The sequence below is a fragment of the Sugiyamaella lignohabitans genome, chromosome B, assembly GCF_001640025.1.
Source record: "Sugiyamaella lignohabitans strain CBS 10342 chromosome B, complete sequence".
NCBI lineage: Eukaryota > Fungi > Ascomycota > Dipodascomycetes > Dipodascales > Trichomonascaceae > Sugiyamaella > Sugiyamaella lignohabitans.
The window spans coordinates 39,449-61,785 of record NC_031674.1 but is presented as its reverse complement, the minus strand read 5'-3'; the positions used below and the strand labels follow the sequence as shown (position 1 = coordinate 61,785).

At 41.5% G+C, this 22,337-nt stretch overlaps 9 protein-coding genes across 9 annotated transcripts; 5 read left to right on the top strand and 4 right to left on the bottom strand.

Annotated features, from left to right (window-relative positions):
- Positions 1-691: 691 nt before the first annotated feature.
- Positions 692-1,597, bottom strand: AWJ20_1981 (pre-mRNA splicing factor SLU7; the record flags this gene model as incomplete). Its single annotated transcript, XM_018878902.1, has 1 exon — positions 692-1,597. The coding sequence occupies one exon, from the start codon at positions 1,595-1,597 to the stop codon at positions 692-694; it is 906 nt and encodes a 301-aa protein (XP_018736870.1).
- Positions 1,598-2,091: 494 nt separating this feature from the next.
- Positions 2,092-4,581, top strand: MEF2 (Mef2p; the record flags this gene model as incomplete). Its single annotated transcript, XM_018878901.1, has 1 exon — positions 2,092-4,581. The coding sequence occupies one exon, from the start codon at positions 2,092-2,094 to the stop codon at positions 4,579-4,581; it is 2,490 nt and encodes an 829-aa protein (XP_018736869.1).
- A 1,032-nt stretch (positions 4,582-5,613) lies between these two features.
- Positions 5,614-7,218, bottom strand: AWJ20_1979 (uncharacterized protein; the record flags this gene model as incomplete). Its single annotated transcript, XM_018878899.1, has 1 exon — positions 5,614-7,218. The coding sequence occupies one exon, from the start codon at positions 7,216-7,218 to the stop codon at positions 5,614-5,616; it is 1,605 nt and encodes a 534-aa protein (XP_018736868.1).
- A 578-nt stretch (positions 7,219-7,796) lies between these two features.
- Positions 7,797-8,063, top strand: MZM1 (Mzm1p; the record flags this gene model as incomplete). The annotated part of the gene is made up of 1 exon (XM_018878898.1): positions 7,797-8,063. One exon carries the CDS (start codon positions 7,797-7,799, stop codon positions 8,061-8,063), a length of 267 nt encoding a protein of 88 aa, XP_018736867.1.
- A 320-nt stretch (positions 8,064-8,383) lies between these two features.
- Positions 8,384-10,297, bottom strand: DSF2 (Dsf2p; the record flags this gene model as incomplete). The annotated part of the gene is made up of 1 exon (XM_018878897.1): positions 8,384-10,297. The coding sequence occupies one exon, from the start codon at positions 10,295-10,297 to the stop codon at positions 8,384-8,386; it is 1,914 nt and encodes a 637-aa protein (XP_018736866.1).
- Positions 10,298-11,708: 1,411 nt separating this feature from the next.
- Positions 11,709-12,680, bottom strand: ENV9 (Env9p; the record flags this gene model as incomplete). The annotated part of the gene is made up of 1 exon (XM_018878896.1): positions 11,709-12,680. One exon carries the CDS (start codon positions 12,678-12,680, stop codon positions 11,709-11,711), a length of 972 nt encoding a protein of 323 aa, XP_018736865.1.
- A 955-nt stretch (positions 12,681-13,635) lies between these two features.
- VHR1 (Vhr1p) lies at positions 13,636-15,282 on the top strand (the record flags this gene model as incomplete). The annotated part of the gene is made up of 1 exon (XM_018878895.1): positions 13,636-15,282. One exon carries the CDS (start codon positions 13,636-13,638, stop codon positions 15,280-15,282), a length of 1,647 nt encoding a protein of 548 aa, XP_018736864.1.
- Positions 15,283-16,164: 882 nt separating this feature from the next.
- Positions 16,165-17,139, top strand: GLC7 (type 1 serine/threonine-protein phosphatase catalytic subunit GLC7; the record flags this gene model as incomplete). Its single annotated transcript, XM_018878894.1, has 1 exon — positions 16,165-17,139. One exon carries the CDS (start codon positions 16,165-16,167, stop codon positions 17,137-17,139), a length of 975 nt encoding a protein of 324 aa, XP_018736863.1.
- A 2,235-nt stretch (positions 17,140-19,374) lies between these two features.
- On the top strand, positions 19,375-19,845 carry GLC7 (type 1 serine/threonine-protein phosphatase catalytic subunit GLC7; the record flags this gene model as incomplete). Its single annotated transcript, XM_018878893.1, has 1 exon — positions 19,375-19,845. One exon carries the CDS (start codon positions 19,375-19,377, stop codon positions 19,843-19,845), a length of 471 nt encoding a protein of 156 aa, XP_018736862.1.
- Positions 19,846-22,337: the final 2,492 nt, after the last annotated feature.

Sequence of the window (22,337 nt, the reverse complement as noted above, 5' to 3'; positions counted from 1 at the left end):
ATGGACGGACATAACCTATTCCATGATGTAAACAAATCAAGCTCATCGGACAACGTCATTCATCTATTTACGAGTGGGGGCCTTTACGCTGCGATAGGTACAAGTGTAATTCCATAAAAAGCTTTGTGGTTCGTGGGATCGGACCAATCCTAGCACCTCAAATCCGCTTGAATCGGTATATATTGGCTAGCGCTACCCCCACTAAATAAGCGCTAGAAGCTAGTCATTCAAGAGTGGCATAGTATCTCAACGAGTTGGATCTCAATTATTTGTCAGTCTCATAACAAAATAGGCATTTGTACGCTGAGTCTAACCGTTCGCTTCCATGAGATCAATCCAAAAAAGGGCCACGGGAACCCTCGATCGGAATGCGCAGTCCGCTTAGAATAGCGTCTGTTATGTCTCACACGAGCTCATGTCATGCACATTCGGTGTGACCGCTGCAGCGTCATGCCTTTTTGATGCAATGATCGATAACAGTCAACCAGTCAACAGACAAGCTTTATCTCTACAGGGCCCTAACCGCTATCCATCAACCCAAGGTAAGAGGTTATCAAGTTGACGATGGTTTAGTTCATGGCTCTTGTGTCAGCTTCAGACTGAAATAAACATAACATAATGAATAGGTGAGAAAGACTGTAGAAGTCTATGTGCAAGAGAGGGAACTGACACTAGATATAACTGTGTACAGTCACTGCGAGACTTCATCGTATGAACGCTTATTTGGATGTTCTGTCGATACCTGTGGGACTTCTTCCTTGCTGTCATTGATCTCAATACCCTTCTCTCCTAGACAATATGAGTGCTTGACGAGAGAATGGCAGCATGCAAACCCCCATTTGCCATTAATCCAGTACGAACCCCATACTGACGAGTGGTTGCCAGGGTAAATATCTTCTGGGTAGCGGCTTTTTATAGAAGATGGTTTCAGGCCCGGCTTGTCTTCACCGCTTTTTGTTACCGTTGATGCTTCCAATGGGACGATTTCGACTTCTTTTGGCCTCGGTGCCAAATGCTCAGCTCCACCATACTTTTCAAGCAGCTCCTGCTTGAGTTTATGCTTTTGTGACTCTTTTTCTTGCTGTAACTGTTTGAGCTTGAGAACCGCTTCAGTGGGCGACGCTTCCATGTGGATAGCCATACCCTGTTCTGAGAGCCCCTCAGCTTTTTGTCGTAGATTCTCATATTCTAATGCACTGTCACTTAATTTCCGTTCAAACTGTCCGTTGTCGTTAATTGTCCCACCTTCTGTCCGCATTGTTCGGGTCTTGGGATTAAATTCAACTGCATCTTCGGACAGGTCTTCCAAGTATGCAGCTTTGTCGCCCCTTTCACGTAGACTTCGGACTTTTTCTCCAAGCTGACCATCCTGTGTCTTTTTTAATTCATCGTCATCGTCATCTTCTAATTCCCCGTCTGCTTTCTTCTGTCTCTCCTTCTCTTCAAACCGTTCTACCACCTTTTTATACTCATGGGCATCATATCCATTCCAACGGTCTCGTTTACTATCCCAGGTAGTTGTGATATCTTGTAATACATCATCAGCAACAATATCTTTGCCACTGAACTTAGCACCAATCTTTCTGGGCCGCTCCATACAGTCAACTGCCTTGTGAGTAATGGCACCACAATTAGTACATGCTCCCTTGCGAAACTTTGTAGCCGCTTTCCCTTTTTTGCTTCTATCATACCAGTCTGTCTCAATCTCAGTATTTTCAAGTCTCTGATGCTTTAAATAGTCTTCACTGCCTTCTCCATCTTTTGCTAAATACCAGGGGGCACTTGAAATATATTCTGCGGTTGTTAATTTCAAATCCGATCTGTTGACCGTTCAAAAACGTGTTACTTACTTGGCATATAAGGATTGACCTCCTTACCATCTCCCCCTGTCGAGTTGCTCTTTGCTTGTTCCCGAAAAGCCCCCATTTTAATCCTGATCCGTTTTTTCGGTCCTGTCTGGATGTTTGTGAAGTGATTTATTTATTATCTATGATCTGCGATCTTATCGTCGAACTGGCAGCCGTACAGATCAACTATATTTTTCAAGCGATGTAGTACATACCCCTGGATTTACCACCATAAGCTTAAATAATGGGAGTAGGTGTCAGGTTGAATTGTTTTTCAATCTTACCGAAATTTGTATTAGCCAAATCTTCCATTTACAAATATGCGACAGCAGTCCCTCATGGAACTAGATTTTATAGTGTCAGTCGACCATGTTTTTCAGAATCGTCAGCTGTACGAAACATAGGCATTATTGCCCATATCGATGCTGGTAAAACGACTACAACTGAGCGGATGCTCTATTATTCGGGATTGACGTCCCACATTGGAGACGTGGACCAGGGAGATACGGTAACTGATTATCTTCAAGCCGAACGTGAACGGGGTATTACAATTACATCTGCAGCTGTGACTCTGGACTGGTCCGGCCACAAAATAAATCTCATCGATACACCAGGACATGCTGACTTCACCTTTGAAGTTATTAGATCAATTCGGGTTTTAGATGGAGCTGTCACTGTATTAGATGGTGTTGCCGGTGTTGAAGCTCAAACCGAAAAAGTTTGGCGTCAGGCGAGCGACAGAGGAATTCCAAAGATCGTATTTATAAACAAAATGGACCGTCCTGGTGCTGGATTTGGCAGAACGGTCCGTGAGGTGGTTGCCAAGCTGAATACAAGAGTTGGTATTACCAACTTCCCTTACTTTGGTCAAATGGATGCTGGTCATGAGGGTCGATTTCAAGGAGTAGTTGATGTTGTTGATAAAAGACTTATTCTATGGGATGAAGGATCGGATGGAAAGTCTGTAAAAGTGTCAGAATTAGAAGATGGTTCTGAACTCAGCCAAGAATGCGAACGGATTAGAACAAGTCTTATAGAGACACTCTGTGAGTGTGAAGGTAATGACGACCTTGTCGAGGAAGTTTTGGAGATATCTGACTATATGGCAGTTCCACCTTCTTCTATTAGAAAGGCTCTACGAAACAGTACTCTCAGAGAAGATATAAGTCCGGTTCTATGTGGTGCTAGTTTCCGAAACATTGGTGTTCAACCGCTAATGGAGGCAGTCGTGAATTATTTGCCTTCTCCCGAAGAGAGAAAAGCTCCGGATGCCATTAGTAAGGTTCCTGTGAGTAAGGGAAAACATGCAGCACAATCAATAAAATCGGAAAATGTTACCTTGAATGTGAATGATCCTAAGCTTACATGTGCGCTAGCATTCAAAGTCGTCAATGACCCAATCAGAGGTATTTTGGTTTATGTCAGAGTATATTCTGGAACATTGCAGACTGGAAGCGTGATTTTAAATACCACAAATGGCAAGAAAGAACGGGTCTCGAAATTGTTGCAGATGCAAGCGGACATGCCACTAGATATATCTAAAATTGAAAAGGGAAATATTGGTGTTATTGTTGGCTCGAAAGAAATACGTACTGGAGACACCTTAGTAGCTCATGGACTAAAAAAGGATGGTATAACCACATTATTGAAACGGGACCTTGGTTTGCATCTCCATCCTATTGATGTGCCGCCACCAGTTTTTTTTGCATCGATTACACCCAAAAGCATTTCTGATACCAGGAATATGGAAGAGGCGCTGGACATTTTGCTTCGTGAAGATCCTAGCCTGCGATTGAGCTATGATGATGATTCTGGTCAGACCCTGTTGTCGGGTATGGGTGAGCTTCATTTAGAGATTGCCAGGGATAGGTTGATCAATGACTTGAAGGCAAAAGTCAAAATAGGACCCATTATGATTTCTTATAAAGAATCGATTCAGGCAAGTTCGAAAATTATCGAGAAGAGCTACTCGGAAGGAGGCAACGAAGATATGTCTGTCAAAGTGGGTTTAATGGTAGAACCTGTTTACGAAGATATTGAACTAGGTGATCTCGCCGAGAAAATCGATCCACATGACAATCACTACGTTATCTTCCCTTCTTATACCAATCATCCACATTTATCGCAAGAAGAGATCTACGAGGCTATTAAGATTGGAATTATTCCTGCTTTAGCGACTGGAGGTAAGTTGGCTAGGCTGCCCTTACATTCCATAAGCGTCAAGATTACAAATCTTGAAATACCTGAAGATTGTACCAGTACAGCCAGTATTTCATCTGCTGTTCGCTTGGCTTCTCAGGAAGCTTTACGTGGGTTTATTAAATCCGATTATGTTATTATGGAACCAAAAATGGATGTTCGAGTGGTGGTTAACGAAGAGGATATTGGTAACGTTGTCAATGATATTTCAAGTACTCGACGTGGACATGTAATTTCTCTTAACGAAGACGATGCCGAGAACTCATCTGATCAGACCAGCATATCTAATCACTTCAAAGAGCTGGCAGCCTCTGTTTATGTTCCACCCGATTATACGATGTACATGTCCAAGCATGGTGATCGAGCAACCTCGCAACAAAGTCTAATCAAGGCAAAAATCCCTTTGAGGAAAATGGTTGGATATCTCACTTCTTTAAGGAGTATGACTCAGGGCCGAGCCACTTTTTTGATGAGCTTCGACAAATATGAGATCGCTCCACCAGACGCTATTGACGAAATTGTTGACAGTCTATAGCATAGTTAAATATGCATTATTGAAGTAGTCCATGTATATAAATTGCATTCATCTCAAATTGTATAAAGTATCTTTTATTAAAAATCTACAATAGTAGAATCTAATGGGACTTATTTATAGAAATAGCATATAATCCTCGAGGAAATATCAATATCGGGAAACGTGGAGACAAGACAATAGATAAGGTTTAGGGTAAAAATCAATCAAAAGATAACGCAGCCCTTGCACTGATCCGAAAAAGAAAAACGAAAAAAAATTAGATCTGCTGGCCATCCAACATAGTAGATTCATTTTAAATCACCCGAACAATGGTTAGCTTTTCGTGCGAGGTAAATTGGTAGCTTTAAATACAGCTATTTATGACATGGTACTAACTACTACAGGTTTGCAACGATACTCTGGTTAAAAAGAAGTTGATGGGCCACTTTCGTCAGTGTCCTAACGCATACTTCACCTGTATTGACTGTTCCACCACTTTTCAAGGTAAGTAGACCAGAGTTTAAGGGCGCCGAATGGTTATTGTGCTTGGCCCATTCTGCGTATTATTTGTTTATTATGTTAAATATATTCTAACAACCGTTGCAGGAAACGACTTTCAAGCTCATACCAGCTGCATTTCTGAAGCCGAAAAATATCAGAAAGGTCTATATAAACCCAAGAAACAACAAAACCAACCTAAGCCAGCTAACTTGAACAAACAAGAACTTCCAACACCCACACCAACCCCAAAGCCCGAAGAGAAGGCGGCACCAAATAAAACCAAGTCTAAATCCAGTAAATCTATCAACGAGATCATTTCAAAGGGTGAAAGCCTAGGATTAAAGAAGGTGCTTAAAAAATTGAAAAAGGAGCAAAATACCGACAAAGAAAAGCTACTGGAAAGTCTTATTGTTTCGCGAAACGAGTCAGGTGAACTTGTATTGAAATTAAAGGAGTAAATGCAATCATCTTTTGTGGAGAGCCTGTGAAATTTTCCAATAAAATTGGGGGGCCTATATAAAAGTTAGTTTGTTTAGTAATAACAGTCACTATTTAACACCATAAAATACTTACCGCTTCACGCGTGAAAGATAAGGGCTCAGTAAAATAATCTGGTAGTAGTGATGTGAGATGTTCGTCTTTTTCTGTTAGGAGAGGCGTGAAGGTGATATCGTGGGATTCTTCTTTAGAATCAGACTTTGCGACTGAAAGATTATATCTGAATACGCCATTTCGTCCACTTTGAACACATTCATAGGTATATTCATCTTCCTCATTTAGAACTTTGAGGATGACCAAACCACTCAAATCACTACAGATACCTAGAGCAAGATTACTCATATTTTGAGATTGTTGATTCTCCTTTGCTTCCAGCTTGGCTTTTAATAGCGAGATTTCTTCATTTGCAGCCTCAAGATCACTGTTGAGATTAGCTACATTCTGTTGGAGATTTTGGAGTGCGATATTTGCGTCTACCAATTCCTGATCTTGACTATGCTGATTTTTTTCTTCATGCAACCTCAGCTCGCGGATTAATTCGTCACTCGCTTGAAATCGCGCTTCAGCTGCCAGTTTGAATTCGTTAAGTAGCTCTTCAGCCTTTGTTTCTCTCAAATCTCGCAGCTTCTCAAATTTTACAGCTAATTCGCTAGCTGCATTAACAGTAAAACTGGTGAGTGCAGAAGAAAGGGTTGAGTCCGAGGCTCCGTGTTTTGAAGGAGATAATCCCACAGCTACTCTGGGATGTGACTTGGTTGGTGATAGCCGACCATGGGAACTGATAGAACTTGCTAAATTTCCTGGATGAGCTGGTTTCGAAGGGCTAATTAAGCCTGTCACACTTGAGTTGGATATGAGGCGTGGGTTACTGAGAGCCACTTTATCGGTTTTAGTTACAGTGCTACTTTTAACGGTAGTTGCAGAAATTCCATTCGTCACCTTAGAGATAATATGAGGGTTGGAAGACTTATCCTTTAATAGAGGTTTTTCGGTTGTGTTGGGTTTGGACTTGGAACTTGTGTCTTCATCAATTGTACCAGTGGGACCCCCTTCCTTGCTAGCAGTTTCAGCAGAATTGGCAGCTGTAGCTGTTCCAGTTCGCCAAGGCTTTTTAACAGCTTTCTTGGGCGGCTGGGACAATGTTGACAAAGAAGTATTGGCTTCACCGTTACTCAAAATACTGTTCTTATGTTTCTTGGATCGGGAGACAATAGAAGGACTGTCGTCAGTATCTTCGCCATCGTGCTGTCTCTTGTTTGATCGAGTGACAGGTGTATTTTCCAGGCTGATTCCAAGGGCTGATGTAAGAAGTCCATTGCGAGGAGGGCTTTGAACTTTCTTTAATTTGCTCTTGATGCCGACATTCTCGTTTTCCTTATTTTCTTCTGGCTCCTCTTGGTTAGGTGTATGAGAAATGGCTTCATCTTCTTCTTCCGAAGGTTCAACAACAGGCTGCTTGGTATTCTTGCCCTTGCTTTTCACTTTAGGCTCTACAGTCGAAGCAAGTTCTGAGTTTTGAGGCGAGCTGGATCGTTTGGGTTTAGAATCTGTGGTTGTCTCTTTCGCCTTTTTAGCAGCAGAAGCTCTGGTAGTTCGCGGTGACGAATCTCCATTCGTAACTTCCTTGGTCGCAGCACCTCTCTTTCGTCGTGGTGGCATGATTTGCTAGTACCAATATATATTTCTTTGATTTGGATCAGCAGTTATTCAGTCAAACAATATAATAAATGTTGATGCAAGAGAAATATAGAACATAAATGTTTATTTCACGTTGTTGTGACAACGTGCATAAACGCGTTCAAGACGCGCCTCAGCAAGCCGTATACCTATCTTCGAGGGTCATAGTCAAACTTACATCTGCTAGGTTATTCGCCCTTGGCGAGCTAATCACGGACAAGCCATATGATTCTTTCCACTTTTCTTTGAGCTTATCAGAGGGCTTGAGGAAGCACAGTAAATATATGGATTGCTTGAAGTTTCAAGGTTCAAATCGCTTACTGCTTTTATGTTTAAGTTATAAGGACTGTTTTCGTCCAACAAAAGATCGCTAACTGATTCTATCTTCTCTTTAATAACAGATACAAAAAGCTCTAGGAAAGAAATTAGTTTGTTGTAGAGAGTTCTATGCAGGGCATTCTTAGATATGGGCAAGGGTACTTGTGAAATTTCGTAGATCTGCCAACCTATGTACCGATACCAATCTTAATACCAACATAGACTTTTCACGACATCACAAAATGTCAACTACTAACAGGACTGCTGCTCTGTCAGCTTATAGATACGTACTCAGAGCTACTAGAGTGGCTTTTAATAGCGACCCAGTTGCCCTGAACGGATCCAGATCGCAAATCCGGGCCGGATTCAAAGCTGATAGAAATGTAACAGATGAGGCGGAAATCAAAGAGAAAATCCAGTACATTAAAGACATTGGGTTGATTCTACGAACAAATGTTGTCCAGGCTCAGAAGAAGTCTGAGGATGACAACAACTTTGGTGAGTTTTAACTCCGAGTGCATTCCGGACGCTATAGATCCAGATACTAACGTAAAAAGTGATTAATATCCACAGCGAGACTGAACTTGGAGATAATGACACTATCAAGAAAAACCATCAAAAGAGGAACACACTGACAGGGAAACCAGGAACGAGTCCAAAAAGCTGTCAGGGTTAATTGATTGGTCTAATTCCTTACTGTATATAGTAAATTTAAATTATTGCATATGATTTCGAATTGGCGAATGTCATTAGTGAAGAACGATGTTCCCATCCTGACCCTGTGCTTTATCTAAATGTCATTTCATTAAATCTACAGGAATATTCTGTCCTATTTCTTCTTTTTATCTTTCTTAGAATCTTCCATATACTTGTCCTTGTACACCCAGGATTGCCCGACCATATTGGCCCCAAGCTCCCCAGCCTTTCTGTAAAGTTTTGCGGCCTTCATGAGGTCCTTTTTACGTCCTTTGGGCCCATTATGCATATACAGAGCAGCTGCTTCACAAAGAGCGTCAGCATCTCCAAACTGACCAGCCAATTCAAATGATTTTAGGGCCATCGTTTCATCTTTCTCTATGCCCCAAGAGTGAAGGTAAGACATACCTAGTTCATACAGAGCCAGACCAATATGAGCTTTTTTCACTTTTCCAGAATCTTCAGACCCTTCCTTTGAAACATTACTCTTGTGGAAATCGCCATCTTTAAACATACCCTCGGCGATGGTACTTTCCATAGCTTTCCTGAGCCATTGAACCGCCTCAGTAGGATTCTGTCTCATACCCCAACCATGCCGTAGAGACAATCCATATAACAACATTGCTGTATGGTCTCCTTTAAATGCTGCGTGCTGCCAGTGATATGATGCTTCACGAAGGTCACCCGACTCATGATATGCAATGCCTATAGTGACATGGTCTTCTACAGTCATGTCAGCAAATGGCTTCTCTAATAGTGACTGAGGAATCAAGTTCCGGCTATTGGTGGAGTCATTCGATGTCTTCCGTGTTTGGATGGGTGGTGGGCTCTTTCTAATGGAAGGGGGGATCAGTAGTCCTCCATTCCCTGCTTTGGCTGGTTGAGGTTGGTGCTTACCAACGGCTGGTCGAGATGTTGGTTCTGGAAAAAAGTAACCAGTGGGTCTAGATTTATGTGCTACATTAGTTGTTGTTGGGTGACTAAACTGCTGAAATAGAGCTGCAGGAGCCTTAATCGACGACTGTGAGAACCGTGAAGTCGATGAATAGTATGAAGATGCATCACTGACTGGGCGAGATTTCGATGATGGTGGCGTAGACACGGTGCTGTCCGGTGACATGCTAGTGCTAGCTGACTGATGGTATGATTTCGCACTAAGGATGACTGGACGTGAAGGGATATTGTGAGAAAATGTCTTGTTAGACACTAACTGAGGACGTTCTGACGATGCTTCTCCATTAGTTTCCGCATGGGTCTTACCAAAGTCGGGTGAAGTCGACTCACTATCTTCTATATCATTTTTTGGGTTCGCATCGCGACCTGAATCTACGGTCCTAATATGCATTCTGGGGTCGAAGCTTGTTCGGACATTTCCCGAGACTGACCTGATTGTCTGAAGACTTCCGGCTCTTGAAATATCCGAGAGATTGTCTGAACTTGGTTCTGTATCAATGACTGATTGACGGTCAAAAGATGGTAATGCCGATAATCTGAAACTGTCAAGAATACCTCCCCCACCCCCAAAGGAAGATAGACTTGACATGGATGCTCGTGACCTTGGGGTCCATTCTTGATTTGTATCTTGATTGAAATTTTGAATGGGCCGTAATGGTGCATTGTAAGATTTGATATTATTTGATGCTATGCTGTCTGGAGTTGCGTATTGACTATGAGAATTGGGTTGGTATGAAGATGCTGTTGATATGGTTGAGGTATCAGATGCCATGTGTTTATGGCGCACCCTAGATGGCGACTGTTGTTGTGAAACTTGGTCAGGAACCTGCTCAGTCATGGTGTCGCCATTCTGACTTAAGCGAGACGAGTGTGTGTCGATACTCCTATTAACAACATGTCCGCGTTCTGGTGCTGGATTGTTAGGTTCACTGACGCCCTTAATTGTATCAGCACTGTTACGCTTATGTCGGTCCGTCGGCTTAGAACTATGAAGGTCATGTGCTAATTGACGACTTTGCTGTTCCAGTAGATCCAGCGGTGATAGATTTGGAGTGAATGTATTACCTGATATCTGCTGATCTTGTAATGACATGATTGCAAGCACACTGATCACTCTTAGTTAGTATCAATCATTATGATTTTGGGAATGTAAATATAAGGGATTAAATAAATCGATATTTCCCCTGTTGTATCTCAGATAGATTCAAGCATATCGAGCGTTATATCATGCAATATGTCTGGCGCTCGATATTAGGCTCGCTTCATTTATGGTATTTGAGCATTTTCCCTAAACCCCTACCAGATCTCAATCAATGTCCAAGTTTTAATACTTACAGAAAGGTCAAAGTGTCTTGTTTTTAATACTGCCTGAATGTTTGCTATGAAAATGATAAGTGATCTGTTGGAGCTGCGAAATTTATCAGTGGTGTACTCTTTTGCGGGTTTCGGGCGAGTTCTCGTTATCCACCCAGATTTCTCAAATATTATCACTTCGGCATAAACCTAAGTGATAGAAGCAACAAAAAAGAGCATATAAATAAAATTCTTTCACCAGGTCCAACTGCTGCTGCTTTATTAGTGTTGCTGAGGCGCATCAGCTACGTAACGTAGTTCGTTGGCTGGAATCAAAGCTATTTTAAGTGCATATGCATTTAGGTGGGGACTCGCAGTTCAAACGATAAATTTACACGGCACGAACTATATAGAAGATTTTCAGGGGGTAATATGGCTTTTGCAAGCTACGACTTGCATTCAGGCCTCTGTCACATGTCTTTTACATTCTACTCCTGAGGTTCCATTCCATATCTCAAACAAATTCACCCGACTAACAGGACTCGAGAGCTGCAGGGCAACAATCTTGAATCATGGCATCAGTCTGGGCGATGTATATTTTCATTAATGGATTCTCCAGGAGCCTTTGAGTCTTTTTTAGAGAAGAACTAGTCCAAGTAACGCATTCCGCGTTGGACTGTGTGTCCAAATGTCAGAGGTCGAAGGAAGCAAAATTCTGACACAATCATGCATAGAAACCTGTTACATACTGTATGGCGATCAGGAGGAACAAAAATGTTTTCCGCTTCAACATTTTAGAATGTAAAAGGTTGAATACTCATAACTTGGATCACATTTAATAACAGAGTCCAAAGTAATACCCTGTAAAAGAAATTATCGCTAAATGTGCTAGACAAATAGTCGTATGGTTAACACGGAAACATGTGGTTTGGTCTTCCAATTGTATATAAGGATGTCGTATGTCAAAATGCAAGGATCGTCAGGGGTAAAACCGCGAAGCATTCAACCCGTGCGTCCAATGTAATATCCCAGAAAACTGAATATCAGAAGGAAATAAGGTAAAACGGCATCGACCGTAGATACAAACAGCATTATGTAGCTTTCTATGGTGCCTATAGAATGGAAAAATGGTTGGCGTTCAATAGTCGGGTCTACCAATTATTATCTTATAACAAATTTTCTATATGAATTAATAAATAAACTCACAATATCTAATCAAATTTTTGACCAACCAATTCCTCGCTGACGGTCCAGAGCTTAAAGGCATCATTGGATTGTTTAGCATGATTTCTACAGTGTTCCTCATGAATTTCACAATCATCAAGGTAGGCTCCGGACTGAGAGGCTATTTCAGGATTAAAAGCAGCAGCCAAAGTGGTAGCACCTCCTTGGCTGACGTTTTTCATCTTCAGTGTAGACATATTCTGGGCGAAGTCGCCAGTTCCCCAATAATCTTTAGGGACTTCAATATTAGCATAGTCATTATTGATGTCCATATGACGAGCTAGATTGGTATCTAAAATAGCACCAGGGTGAATACTGAATGCAACAAGGCCATGCTCTTTATTATATCTTCGGTGAAGCTCTCTAGTAAAGAGGATATTGGCAGTCTTCGATTGGCCATAGGCGTGGTTCTTGTCGTACTTAGCGCCATCGGAAAATCCAATATCACCAAAAATGATAGGAGCAAGACCATGTCCAAGGCTGCTAACATTGACTACTCTGGGATGGGGAGTGGCCAATAGCTTTTTAAGAATAAGGTTGGTAAACAAAAAGTGTCCCAGATGGTTGGTACCAAATTGCATCTCAAAACCGTCCTCTGTCTTACTATAGGGGCAAGCCATAACTCCAGCATTGTTGATGAGAACATCTATATCCTCAGCATAAGCATTAACTTCTTCAGCTGCCTTGCGGACAGATTTGAAGGAAGAAAGGTCAAGAATAAGACCCCGGACTATGGCATTAGGAGTTTGCTTCTGAATGTTTTCAATAGTTTCATCTAGCTTAGCTTGGCTACGACCAGTAATAATGACAAGCTTAGCACCAGAAGCAGCGATTACACGAGCATTATCAGCACCAATTCCACCCCATGTAGCACCAGTTACAAGCACGACTTTGCCTTTGATTTGAGAGCCAAAGGCTTCAGCGATTTGTTCAGAAGTAGTTTCGTGGTTGAAAGTCATCTTTATCTGTCAAATAATATTCTTGAGAATGTTTGTTTCTGCGGTACTGATTAGTTATTTTTCTCTTATAATTGCGGATATTTGGTAGTTCTTATATAGATTTTGGTTCATTACGTCGTCGGAGTTAAACTGAGCGTTCCCCTGAATTTCCCTTTTCGTCCATCGGGCCATCGCTCACATATGCACCAAGATGGTATGGGCAAACGCCGACTCCGACGATGGTGGGGCGCCTAAAAAAAGCTTTATCTCCATGCTCAAAATACATGTTACCACTTGGATAATGTGCTATAACTCCCCTATCATTCAGATATTGTTGTGCGTAAGTAGCTGATTTTAGATGCTGAATACTTTGGCGAATCAACAGGAAGAAGCGTTGAATTATTTTTAGCTAAGAAACACCTACTACCTCGTTGTTAGCTTCTCTCGTTAAGGTAGTTCTGGTTGTGTTCTCGCTATACCATAAATCCGTTGCTGGTTTGATGTTCTCCAATACCAATATTAGATAACCTCGAAGATGGTTGTAGTCGCCGATGCATGTGCGGCTCAAGGGCTGTGTATCGTATCTCCGGAGTCACGTCATGAGTATCTTGTAAACTCTAATTAGCTCCGATGTCCGAGATTTCTTTGGCGGTGGCAAATGTATTTTGCCTCTTTTACTCACCTCACGCCTAAAGAGCGAACTAATAACAGAATAAAATTAAAATCATGTAAGTTTGTGGGTTCAGCTCAGCAGTTCAACATTGGTTGATTCACGTGACTCATGAGTCACAAAACAATCGGCAATAATATCTCCATATATGGAAGTACAACTGGATTATCGCACAATCATCATTGCCGTGTCTCTGAATTTCACATATTCCGTAGACAGACCAACGAGAAGCCGTCGATATTGAATTAATCTGCAATGGTAACTGCCTAGATTTAATCAAGCTATTCCATTGTTTTATATTTTAGAATGAACACACCTGATTCTCATCAGAAAGTGGAACACTCATTGAAAGAGCCAGATGGCAATGCTTCTGACAATGACCATATGGTCCAGTTGGGTGTTGGCATTACACAAGCTATTCGTTCCAGACTCAATTTTACCGATGATTACAAGTGGAAGCGTTTTTCCGCGAGAAGATTAGAGCTTATTGACGAGCTAGAATTGAGTAGCAGAAAAGCGTCAGAACAGGACGAAAAGATCAGCCTAGTGGCTAACAGGCTTCGTGAAGAGTACGGATTTCCAGAAACCACATTAAATGATTTCCATAGACTTGTAAGGGCAGGTATACAGTCTGTTAGACGAAACCGAAAAAGATCTTATTTAAAAGGTACTACTGGTCCCTCCAACCCCACTGGTAATACTAGCAGCACAGCCAGTGGTACGATCACGCCGAATACAAGTACCCCAACCAGTGGACATAGCCCTATTTTATCGTCAGATCATATACATATGCCGCAGACGAAACAGTCATATACAAAACTTACAGCGGAACTAGCTAGTTCCAATAGCATCCAAGATAAAAGAGTCGGTCTACAATTTGAAAACATTTCACCTGACAGATTCAAGTTTTCCAACCAAGCTGACAGCGATGATGAATCCAGCATCCTACCTTTGAAACGGCCTCGAGCGGTAAGGCCATCTCCACAAAATAATGATAGGATATCAATCACTTCATTGATATCGCCGTCTCCACCTGTTCCGACCCACCCTTTGACCTCAGACCAAACAGTACTACCCCCTGTATCTTCTTTGTCTCTTGCATCTCCGGGGCCCAGAGAAGACTTATTTATTCTAGCATTGGAGAGGCTACAGCAATTTACAATAAAGTTATCGTCTCATATGCCAGTGAATTCGAACACAGAATTTCTTGGCCAGTCGGTGATGTCAACAGCGGCAGCATATGCAGTTGAAAGAAGGCTTCCCAACCACGAGTCGTCTGAAACGGTACGATCCTATGTCCTTTCTTTTACTGTTACATCAGCTATTGTAAGGGCCCTAGGACTCCACTCGTTTTCTCTTTTAAAAATCACATTGGCGTCATGTTGCAGAGAATATGGGTTTGATACTATTATACACTCACTAAGCTCTTTTTATTATGAAATGTTTAACATTGATCCAACTTTCGATTTGACAAAAGAAAGCTCGTATGATAAAATGGCATCAATATTGGCGACAGTGACTAGTTCTCGAGCTATCCCAACTCCAGTTCTACCTGTCAATACTGGTTTGTTGTCAGCACCGGGCTCAACAATAACATCACTCACTTCATTGAGCGGTACGGCTTACAAGTCTCAAGCGCCAGTTGTTCGTCCAGTCACACTGCGATTTGGAAATCAAAAGCTCGAGTTTACATATTCTCCTGCACGAGTGTCCTCTCCACCAACTGTATCTGAAGTATTGGATAACGGTCGAAATGCCTTTTCAATTAATAAAGAGCAACCACTTCAAATTGAAAATCGTAACCGACCAGGTAAAATCCTTTTAACAGATGCGGATGTCGCTGATACGTTTACAGAGGCTCGTGTGGACATTGAGCTTCGAGTAGTCCAAAGAGACAGGCCTCTTGCGTCTTCTGCTGCGGCAGACCGGCCGAAATTTCAAGAACTACTGTAAAGCTTGTTATTTATTACCAATTTATTTATTCTAATTATAGAACCATTCTGGCATCAAGGCATTTATTTGAATTTTAAATTCGAGAGAATTTGATGACAAACAGTGCCGTGGCTATGACTAGGGAATAGATCTGCCTGCTGACCCCCAACTAAAAGCCGATCTTCTCCAGGTTCTTACTTAAATAAGTTTCCTACATTATACTTTCAAAATACTGCCTCGCTCACCATTCCTGAGGTTACAGTTTCGATCGCCGACCGCTGGATCAGAAGTCTTCGCAAAATACCCGTTATGCTATTGTTTTAATTGACTATTACTCGGTTTTTAACATGACAAGCATTGTATATATTACTTTGGTAGAACATTAACATTAATATCGAATAAAGTATGATGAATTTATCTAGAAAATGTCTAGAGAGCTCTCCAGTTTGGATGGATCTGATCGACCATTGACGGGCAGACCCGGCAAGCCTGTGTCCGCAGCCCGGATGAATCTCACCCGATGCAGTGCATACCGCATACAAAGCCCTTATCTCATGATTTAGATAAGCCGACTGTTTCTGACTCAGGGGCTCTACGCATAGATTAACAGGGAAAATCTGGAGATATATAAAGAGCATACCCCGCTCATAACAGCCGCTTGCTGATAACAAAAAAAAAAAGCGCGTGCTTTCTCCGCATAGAATATTTCATTTTAAATATTTATCATCAATATTTCTTGCGGCCAAAAAGTAAACAAATTCAATTTTGATTAGTATATAGAGTTGTACTGTTTCCTTTTACATATTCTCTCAGTTGGTTGCTACTTCTATTCTTTGCATACCAGACCAGTTGCTGGTGGCACTCTATTTCGTATTGATCTTGTAAAATCACAAAAATTGCATTATGGTAGAGCCTATAGAAGAGTTTGATGTGGATACCATTATTGATAAGCTGCTGACTGTTCGAACCTCTAGGCCTGGGAGGATGGTCAATTTACTTTCAACTGAAATTGATTACCTTTGTAAAAAGTCCAGAGAGATTTTCATACAACAGAGCATATTGTTAGAACTAGAAGCTCCATTAAAAATTTGTGGCGATATACACGGCCAATACTACGACTTACTAAGACTTTTCGAGTACGGCGGGTTCCCGCCAGAGTCAAATTATCTTTTCCTAGGAGACTATGTTGACAGGGGCAAGCAATCAATAGAGACTATATGTCTCCTGTTTGCTTACAAAATCAAATATCCAGAGAACTTTTTCATTCTACGAGGTAATCATGAAGCAGCAAGTACAAATAGAATCTATGGGTTCTATGACGAGTGTAAACGACGGTATAATATTCGAACCTGGAAAACGTTCACGGATGTTTTCAACTGCCTCCCAGTAGCAGCAGTCATAGACGAGAAGATCTTTGCAATGCACGGTGGTCTTTCCCCAGATATCCATTCTATGGACCAGATTCGTCGTATAATGAGACCAACCGATATCCCTGATGACGGGTTATTATGCGATTTATTATGGGCTGATCCGGATAAAGATGTCACCGGATGGGGTGAGAATGACAGGGGTGTTTCTTATACTTTTGGAGTGGATGTGGTCAAAAAATTCCTTGAAAAACATGATTTAGAGCTGATATGTCGAGCACACCAAGTGGTTGAAGATGGCTACGAGTTTTTTGCTAAACGTCAACTTGTTACAATATTCTCTGCTCCTAATTACTGTGGGGAGTTTGACAATGCTGGTGCTATGATGAGTCTGGATGAGAACCTGACTTGCTCATTCCAGATCCTTCGGCCAGCAGAAAAGGGACTTTCAAGAGGAAAAGGACCTTTTGAAGGACGTCGCAAGAAGAAGAGTAGGGACTCCGATTGGTAACGTCATTGAATAGTTTGCGAGCATCTTTTGTATAGACGATGGTCAGATAAGCAAGTTGTTCTCTTTTTAATTACAATTAGTATTTCTTTACTACAACACTACAATCACTCTAGTTATAATATTATTTATCATATTACAAAAACCATTCATCATAATTCCTCATGAATGCGTTCACCAGGGGGTCAATCATGACCCCACAAATTCACCTGATGCGACAATGTCGGCATATGTTTTTTTTTGATGCGGCCTATTTACCCCAGGACGCAATGCACCTGGTCTATTGCTGGCTTGATGCAACTGCGGCTGCCAACCGATTAGGTTCAGCCGCGAGATGTCTCTGCTAATCGGTCAACGGTTCCGTCCGACCCTATTGAGTTGAAGAGCATAGAGTTCACAACTGAAATTTTAGTCAATTACCTCCTAAAACCCACATAATTAATGTATTGACTCGAATCATTGCTTACAAGTCTGGACAGACTGTTTATGGATATATTTAGCCAATATCAGCGATGGCTTCATTTTAGAGAGTTCCCACTCAATCACTTATCTGCTGTGTTGTGGTCTGTTGTAGTCTGCTGCCGCTTGTGTTGATACGGGATAAGTTGGCACCGCAGCCTGTACCATTGGAAGTAAGTCGCCATTGACGCTGCCGGTGCTTTTGCTACTGCCGACGCTGCTGCTGGTGCTGCTCATACTACAGTACCCGATGCCGCTGGTGCAGGTGCTGATGCTGGTGCCGGCTGCTTTGCACCATTCATTTGTCCCAACAGGCCGACCCGCGCGCCCTTACCTGGTGTCACCTCCTTGCTTTGAGAACACATCACAAATTCCTCGCTAAAGCCACACACGGTTAACCACCCAACCCAACTACGTCTTTCCTCGTTTTTTTTCATTTTACTAAAAAACGCACAAGACACTGCCCTATCGTAGACGAACCTCAGTCACGACACATTTCCAAACTACTGGCCCATTTATTTTCTTGCACTTTATTGAAAACTACAACTGTTAATAGTTTGTGGTTACTGTGGTAATATTGTGTGTGTTGGCAGAAAGAAGTTTTTGTCGAGACTTTGGTCAAAGGTGAAATAGCAGACTGCATTTGTTTGAAGTTGACTAATTCAACTATCAGTACAACTAACAACAACCGCCACAATCGCACTTGACCTTTATTAGTTGCCGATTTTTATAATTTTTCTCTTTGTTAATTCTGGTGAATTCAATTGTTAACGGTTTATTGATTTTAGTAGATTCGATTTCGTTCATTTTCCGGTCTATCCAATTCCACACAAAGAAACTGTTCGCAACCGTTTGTTTCTATCGCGTAAAAATCCCTTCAAATTTAAATTTATCAGGTTAGAAGTCGACATTTGTTATTAGTACCGTTGAGGCCCATCTTTTTCTTTTCTCAACACTTTTCTTCATACATCCCACTTTACCGATCAAATAAATTAACGCGTCATAATGACCGACGTCCAAGAAGCTGATCTCGATTCTATTGTCGATAGACTATTGGAAGTGCGTGGTTCAAGGCCTGGTAAACAAGTTCAACTTCATGAACACGAAATTCGTTTTCTTTGCACAAAAGCTAGAGAGATTTTCATTCAGCAACCGATTTTGTTGGAATTAGAGGCTCCTATTAAGGTAAGAAGACTTTGAAGGTGAGGTGGAAATGGCGGACACGATCGGAATGAGCCATTCTGATTGTAGTACCATATCAACACCTTAAACGCGAAATTCGATGGGTTTTTGGTGTTAAAATCAGTATAAGTCAGTTTCGGTCTTGTTTGAGGCTACACCGCCGACCCGTTCTAAGCTAGGATGTAAGGTTGTCAAGCGACTGCCGGCATCGCGGAATCTTATGATCTTTGATTTCTTTTGACTTTGGAGACTAACGATAAATAGATTTGTGGTGACATTCATGGTCAATATTATGATTTATTGAGACTGTTCGAGTACGGAGGATTCCCACCAGAAGCAAACTATCTTTTCTTAGGCGATTATGTAGACAGAGGAAAGCAATCATTAGAAACCATCTGTTTACTACTAGCCTATAAGATTAAATACCCCGAAAACTTTTTTATTCTTCGAGGAAATCACGAATGTGCATCAATTAATAGAATATATGGATTTTATGATGAGTGCAAGCGACGTTACAATATCAAGCTATGGAAGACTTTCACAGACTGTTTCAATTGTCTGCCTATAGCTGCTATTATCGACGAGAAGATTTTTACTATGCATGGAGGATTGTCGCCCGATCTTAATTCTATGGAACAAATTCGTCGTGTCATGAGACCCACCGACATCCCTGATATCGGTTTATTGTGTGACTTACTGTGGTCTGATCCAGATAAGGATATAACTGGTTGGAGTGAGAATGACAGAGGCGTTTCTTTCACGTTCGGTCCTGATGTGGTATCTAGGTTCTTGTCAAAGCACGACATGGACCTTATATGTAGAGCCCATCAAGTAGTTGAAGATGGCTATGAATTCTTTTCTAAGCGTCAATTAGTGACATTATTTTCGGCTCCAAATTACTGCGGTGAGTTTGATAACGCGGGTGCCATGATGGGTGTTGATGAGAGTTTGCTCTGTTCATTCCAAATTCTTAAGCCTGCTGAGAAGAAGAAAAAGTATGGTTATACTAGTGTTGGAACCAGTAGACCTGTGACGCCTCCTCGGAAGCAGAAGCGTCCCACTAAGTGAGGCGTTTCTCTCGAGTAATAGAAGGTGTGAGCTCTAGGTTTCAGAACTTATGTGTTGATCAAGTAAAAGTTTAGGATTAGCGGAAATGACATTCCATTAAATTTACGGATCATGATTGCTTGCAAAAAAAATAACACACTTTATCAACTTTGTATATGAATTGTTTCTGGTGGCTGCTAGTACCTTGTATTTGGCACTATATTTCTTGCATTAATTGCTTCAACAAGCCAGCCCCGAAACCACGCAACTGCTTGCTGTTTTGTGAAGTTGGCTTTTCCGACATTTTCTAAATTTGTGTCTTTGACGACCATGGTTTGTTACCGTGCCCTTTGCCTCTTATATATAAATATATATTTCTTTACATGTACTGTTTTTTTGTTAGTTTATGATTTAATCAACGCAGTTGGAACTTAAGAGTTATCTCACACTTCCTATCGCAGCGACCTGGAAGGGGGGCCGTTATCAATAAAGAACGCTCATGTATATCTTAAGCCGAGGAACCAAGAAAATATAATTAGCTTAATAATTCTACATAGCTATGTGACCGATAATATTCTGTATTCTAGCCATCGCCTCATTAACAAGATGGTTTCCACTGCCAAACATTCTTAAGTTCCATTTTGCTTGACTAAGAACGGAAACGAGGAAATTTGGATTGGCTTTGAATTCGGCGAGCTGTGGTTTCACCTTATCAGCCAAGTGCATCAACCAGCCCGTGTACGTGTCAAGCTGCGTGCTGTCAATGCCCAACGAAATACACGCTATGGCACTGAGAATCACCAATTGTTGGTTATATTCACTGGTGTTTTTAGGTAAGAAGTCTCCTTCATAATCGTAATCAGCCAGTACATCTGACAACTCGAGCTCGAATGAACCTTTATCGCCAGTCATTGTTGTGAGACGGTATATTGCCTGTTCGAATGTTTCGGCAGGGTGTGCGCCTTGACTGGATAGTACTGACTCGTCATTTATATCATCTAAGAGGTCGCCATTCTCGTCTTCCTCATCTGCCACTTCTAGTTCTTCTTCGTCCTCTCCTTCATCTTCATCATCATCTTCTTCTTCTTCTTCCTCTTGTTGTTCCTCCTCTTCATTGTCACCTTCTTCACCTTTGTAACCTTGATTCACATGCTCGGAATTGTCACCTCTGGAGGTAGAATCAAACACCTCGCTTTCGTCTTCCTGCTTTTCGCTCTCACTGATGTAATCATTGTTAGACGATTCTTCCCCTTTATCATAGCTTATTGAAGATGTGCCTTTAGAATGTCCGTTTTCAATTAGATCTTCTTCTATCGTATCATCAAATTCATCCAAAGATGATTGCTGTTTTGAGTTTCGAGAAGATTGAGCCTTCTTCGATTTGTTCTGTTTTGGATTTTGGCGCTGAATCTGGTCCCGCCTTCTTGGTACTTGCTGTGATTTCAGCCTATCGTACAACACATCAATTCGCATTTCCAGTCTCTTGATCTCATCACGGTGACGTTGTTGCATGTCGTCATACATTTCTTTGGTGACAAATTTGCCTGAGTCGAGCAGATCTCTTATATGATAGGTCCTTTCTTCGAAGTTTTGGCGAGAATAAGTCTCTAGGAGATCAGTAGGGCCAAGGCTGTTGTTGTCCACCCTATTTTTCTTCTTGGGCTTCCCGCCACTCACGCCACTAACTTGGTTCTTCTTAGTATGAGAAACTACCTGGCTCTTGTTCATAGTTGGGGTTCCAGGTGTAGGTGAAGATGATTGCTTAACATTGGAAACCGGGCCCAATGAAGGAGATGAGACTGAGCTGGAAATTCCCTTATTGCTATATGGCACACTTGGTAACAACGATGACAAATCTGGCGGTTCTATAGCTGTAATGTGCTTCAGAGCCTGTTTATTTACTGCCAACAGCTCTTGCTTAGTGACCGAAAGGATAGATACGCCTAAGGAATGATAGATGTAAACATCAAATGCAATTTCTTTCAACTTGTCCAAATTTTTAGTAATAGCGATATCCAAGATATCCAGACCCGTATTTATGGCCGAAACTGAAGCTCCTGAACTAGCTGAATCCACACTGTTCATGTTAATAAGGTCCTTAGATGGTTTAAGAAACAGTAATCTTTTCTTAGAGTCAACAAGAATAATAAAATCATGGTAAAATCTAACTTTACGAATCGTCAAACTGCTTGTGTCGATATTTTGAAGTAATCCAGGTGACTTGGAATCGGTAATTATCAAACCCCTAGATAATACAACTGCATTTATCGCATCACCGAACAGTAACTGTGAAGCTACCAGCTTCGTATCATGAGATAGTAAATTAAATGATGCAAAGTGATTTTGAATAGTAGATGAGAACTTCGCACTGCTCACTTCTTCACTGCTTGTATTCCAAAGGACAGCCGAACCATCCTCACACTGAATGTAAAATACCGATGGTTCGGTAGCGCTGAAGCTAATATCTATAGCAGGAGAAGCAAGATGTGTTTTTGAAACTAAGGAAGCTCTGC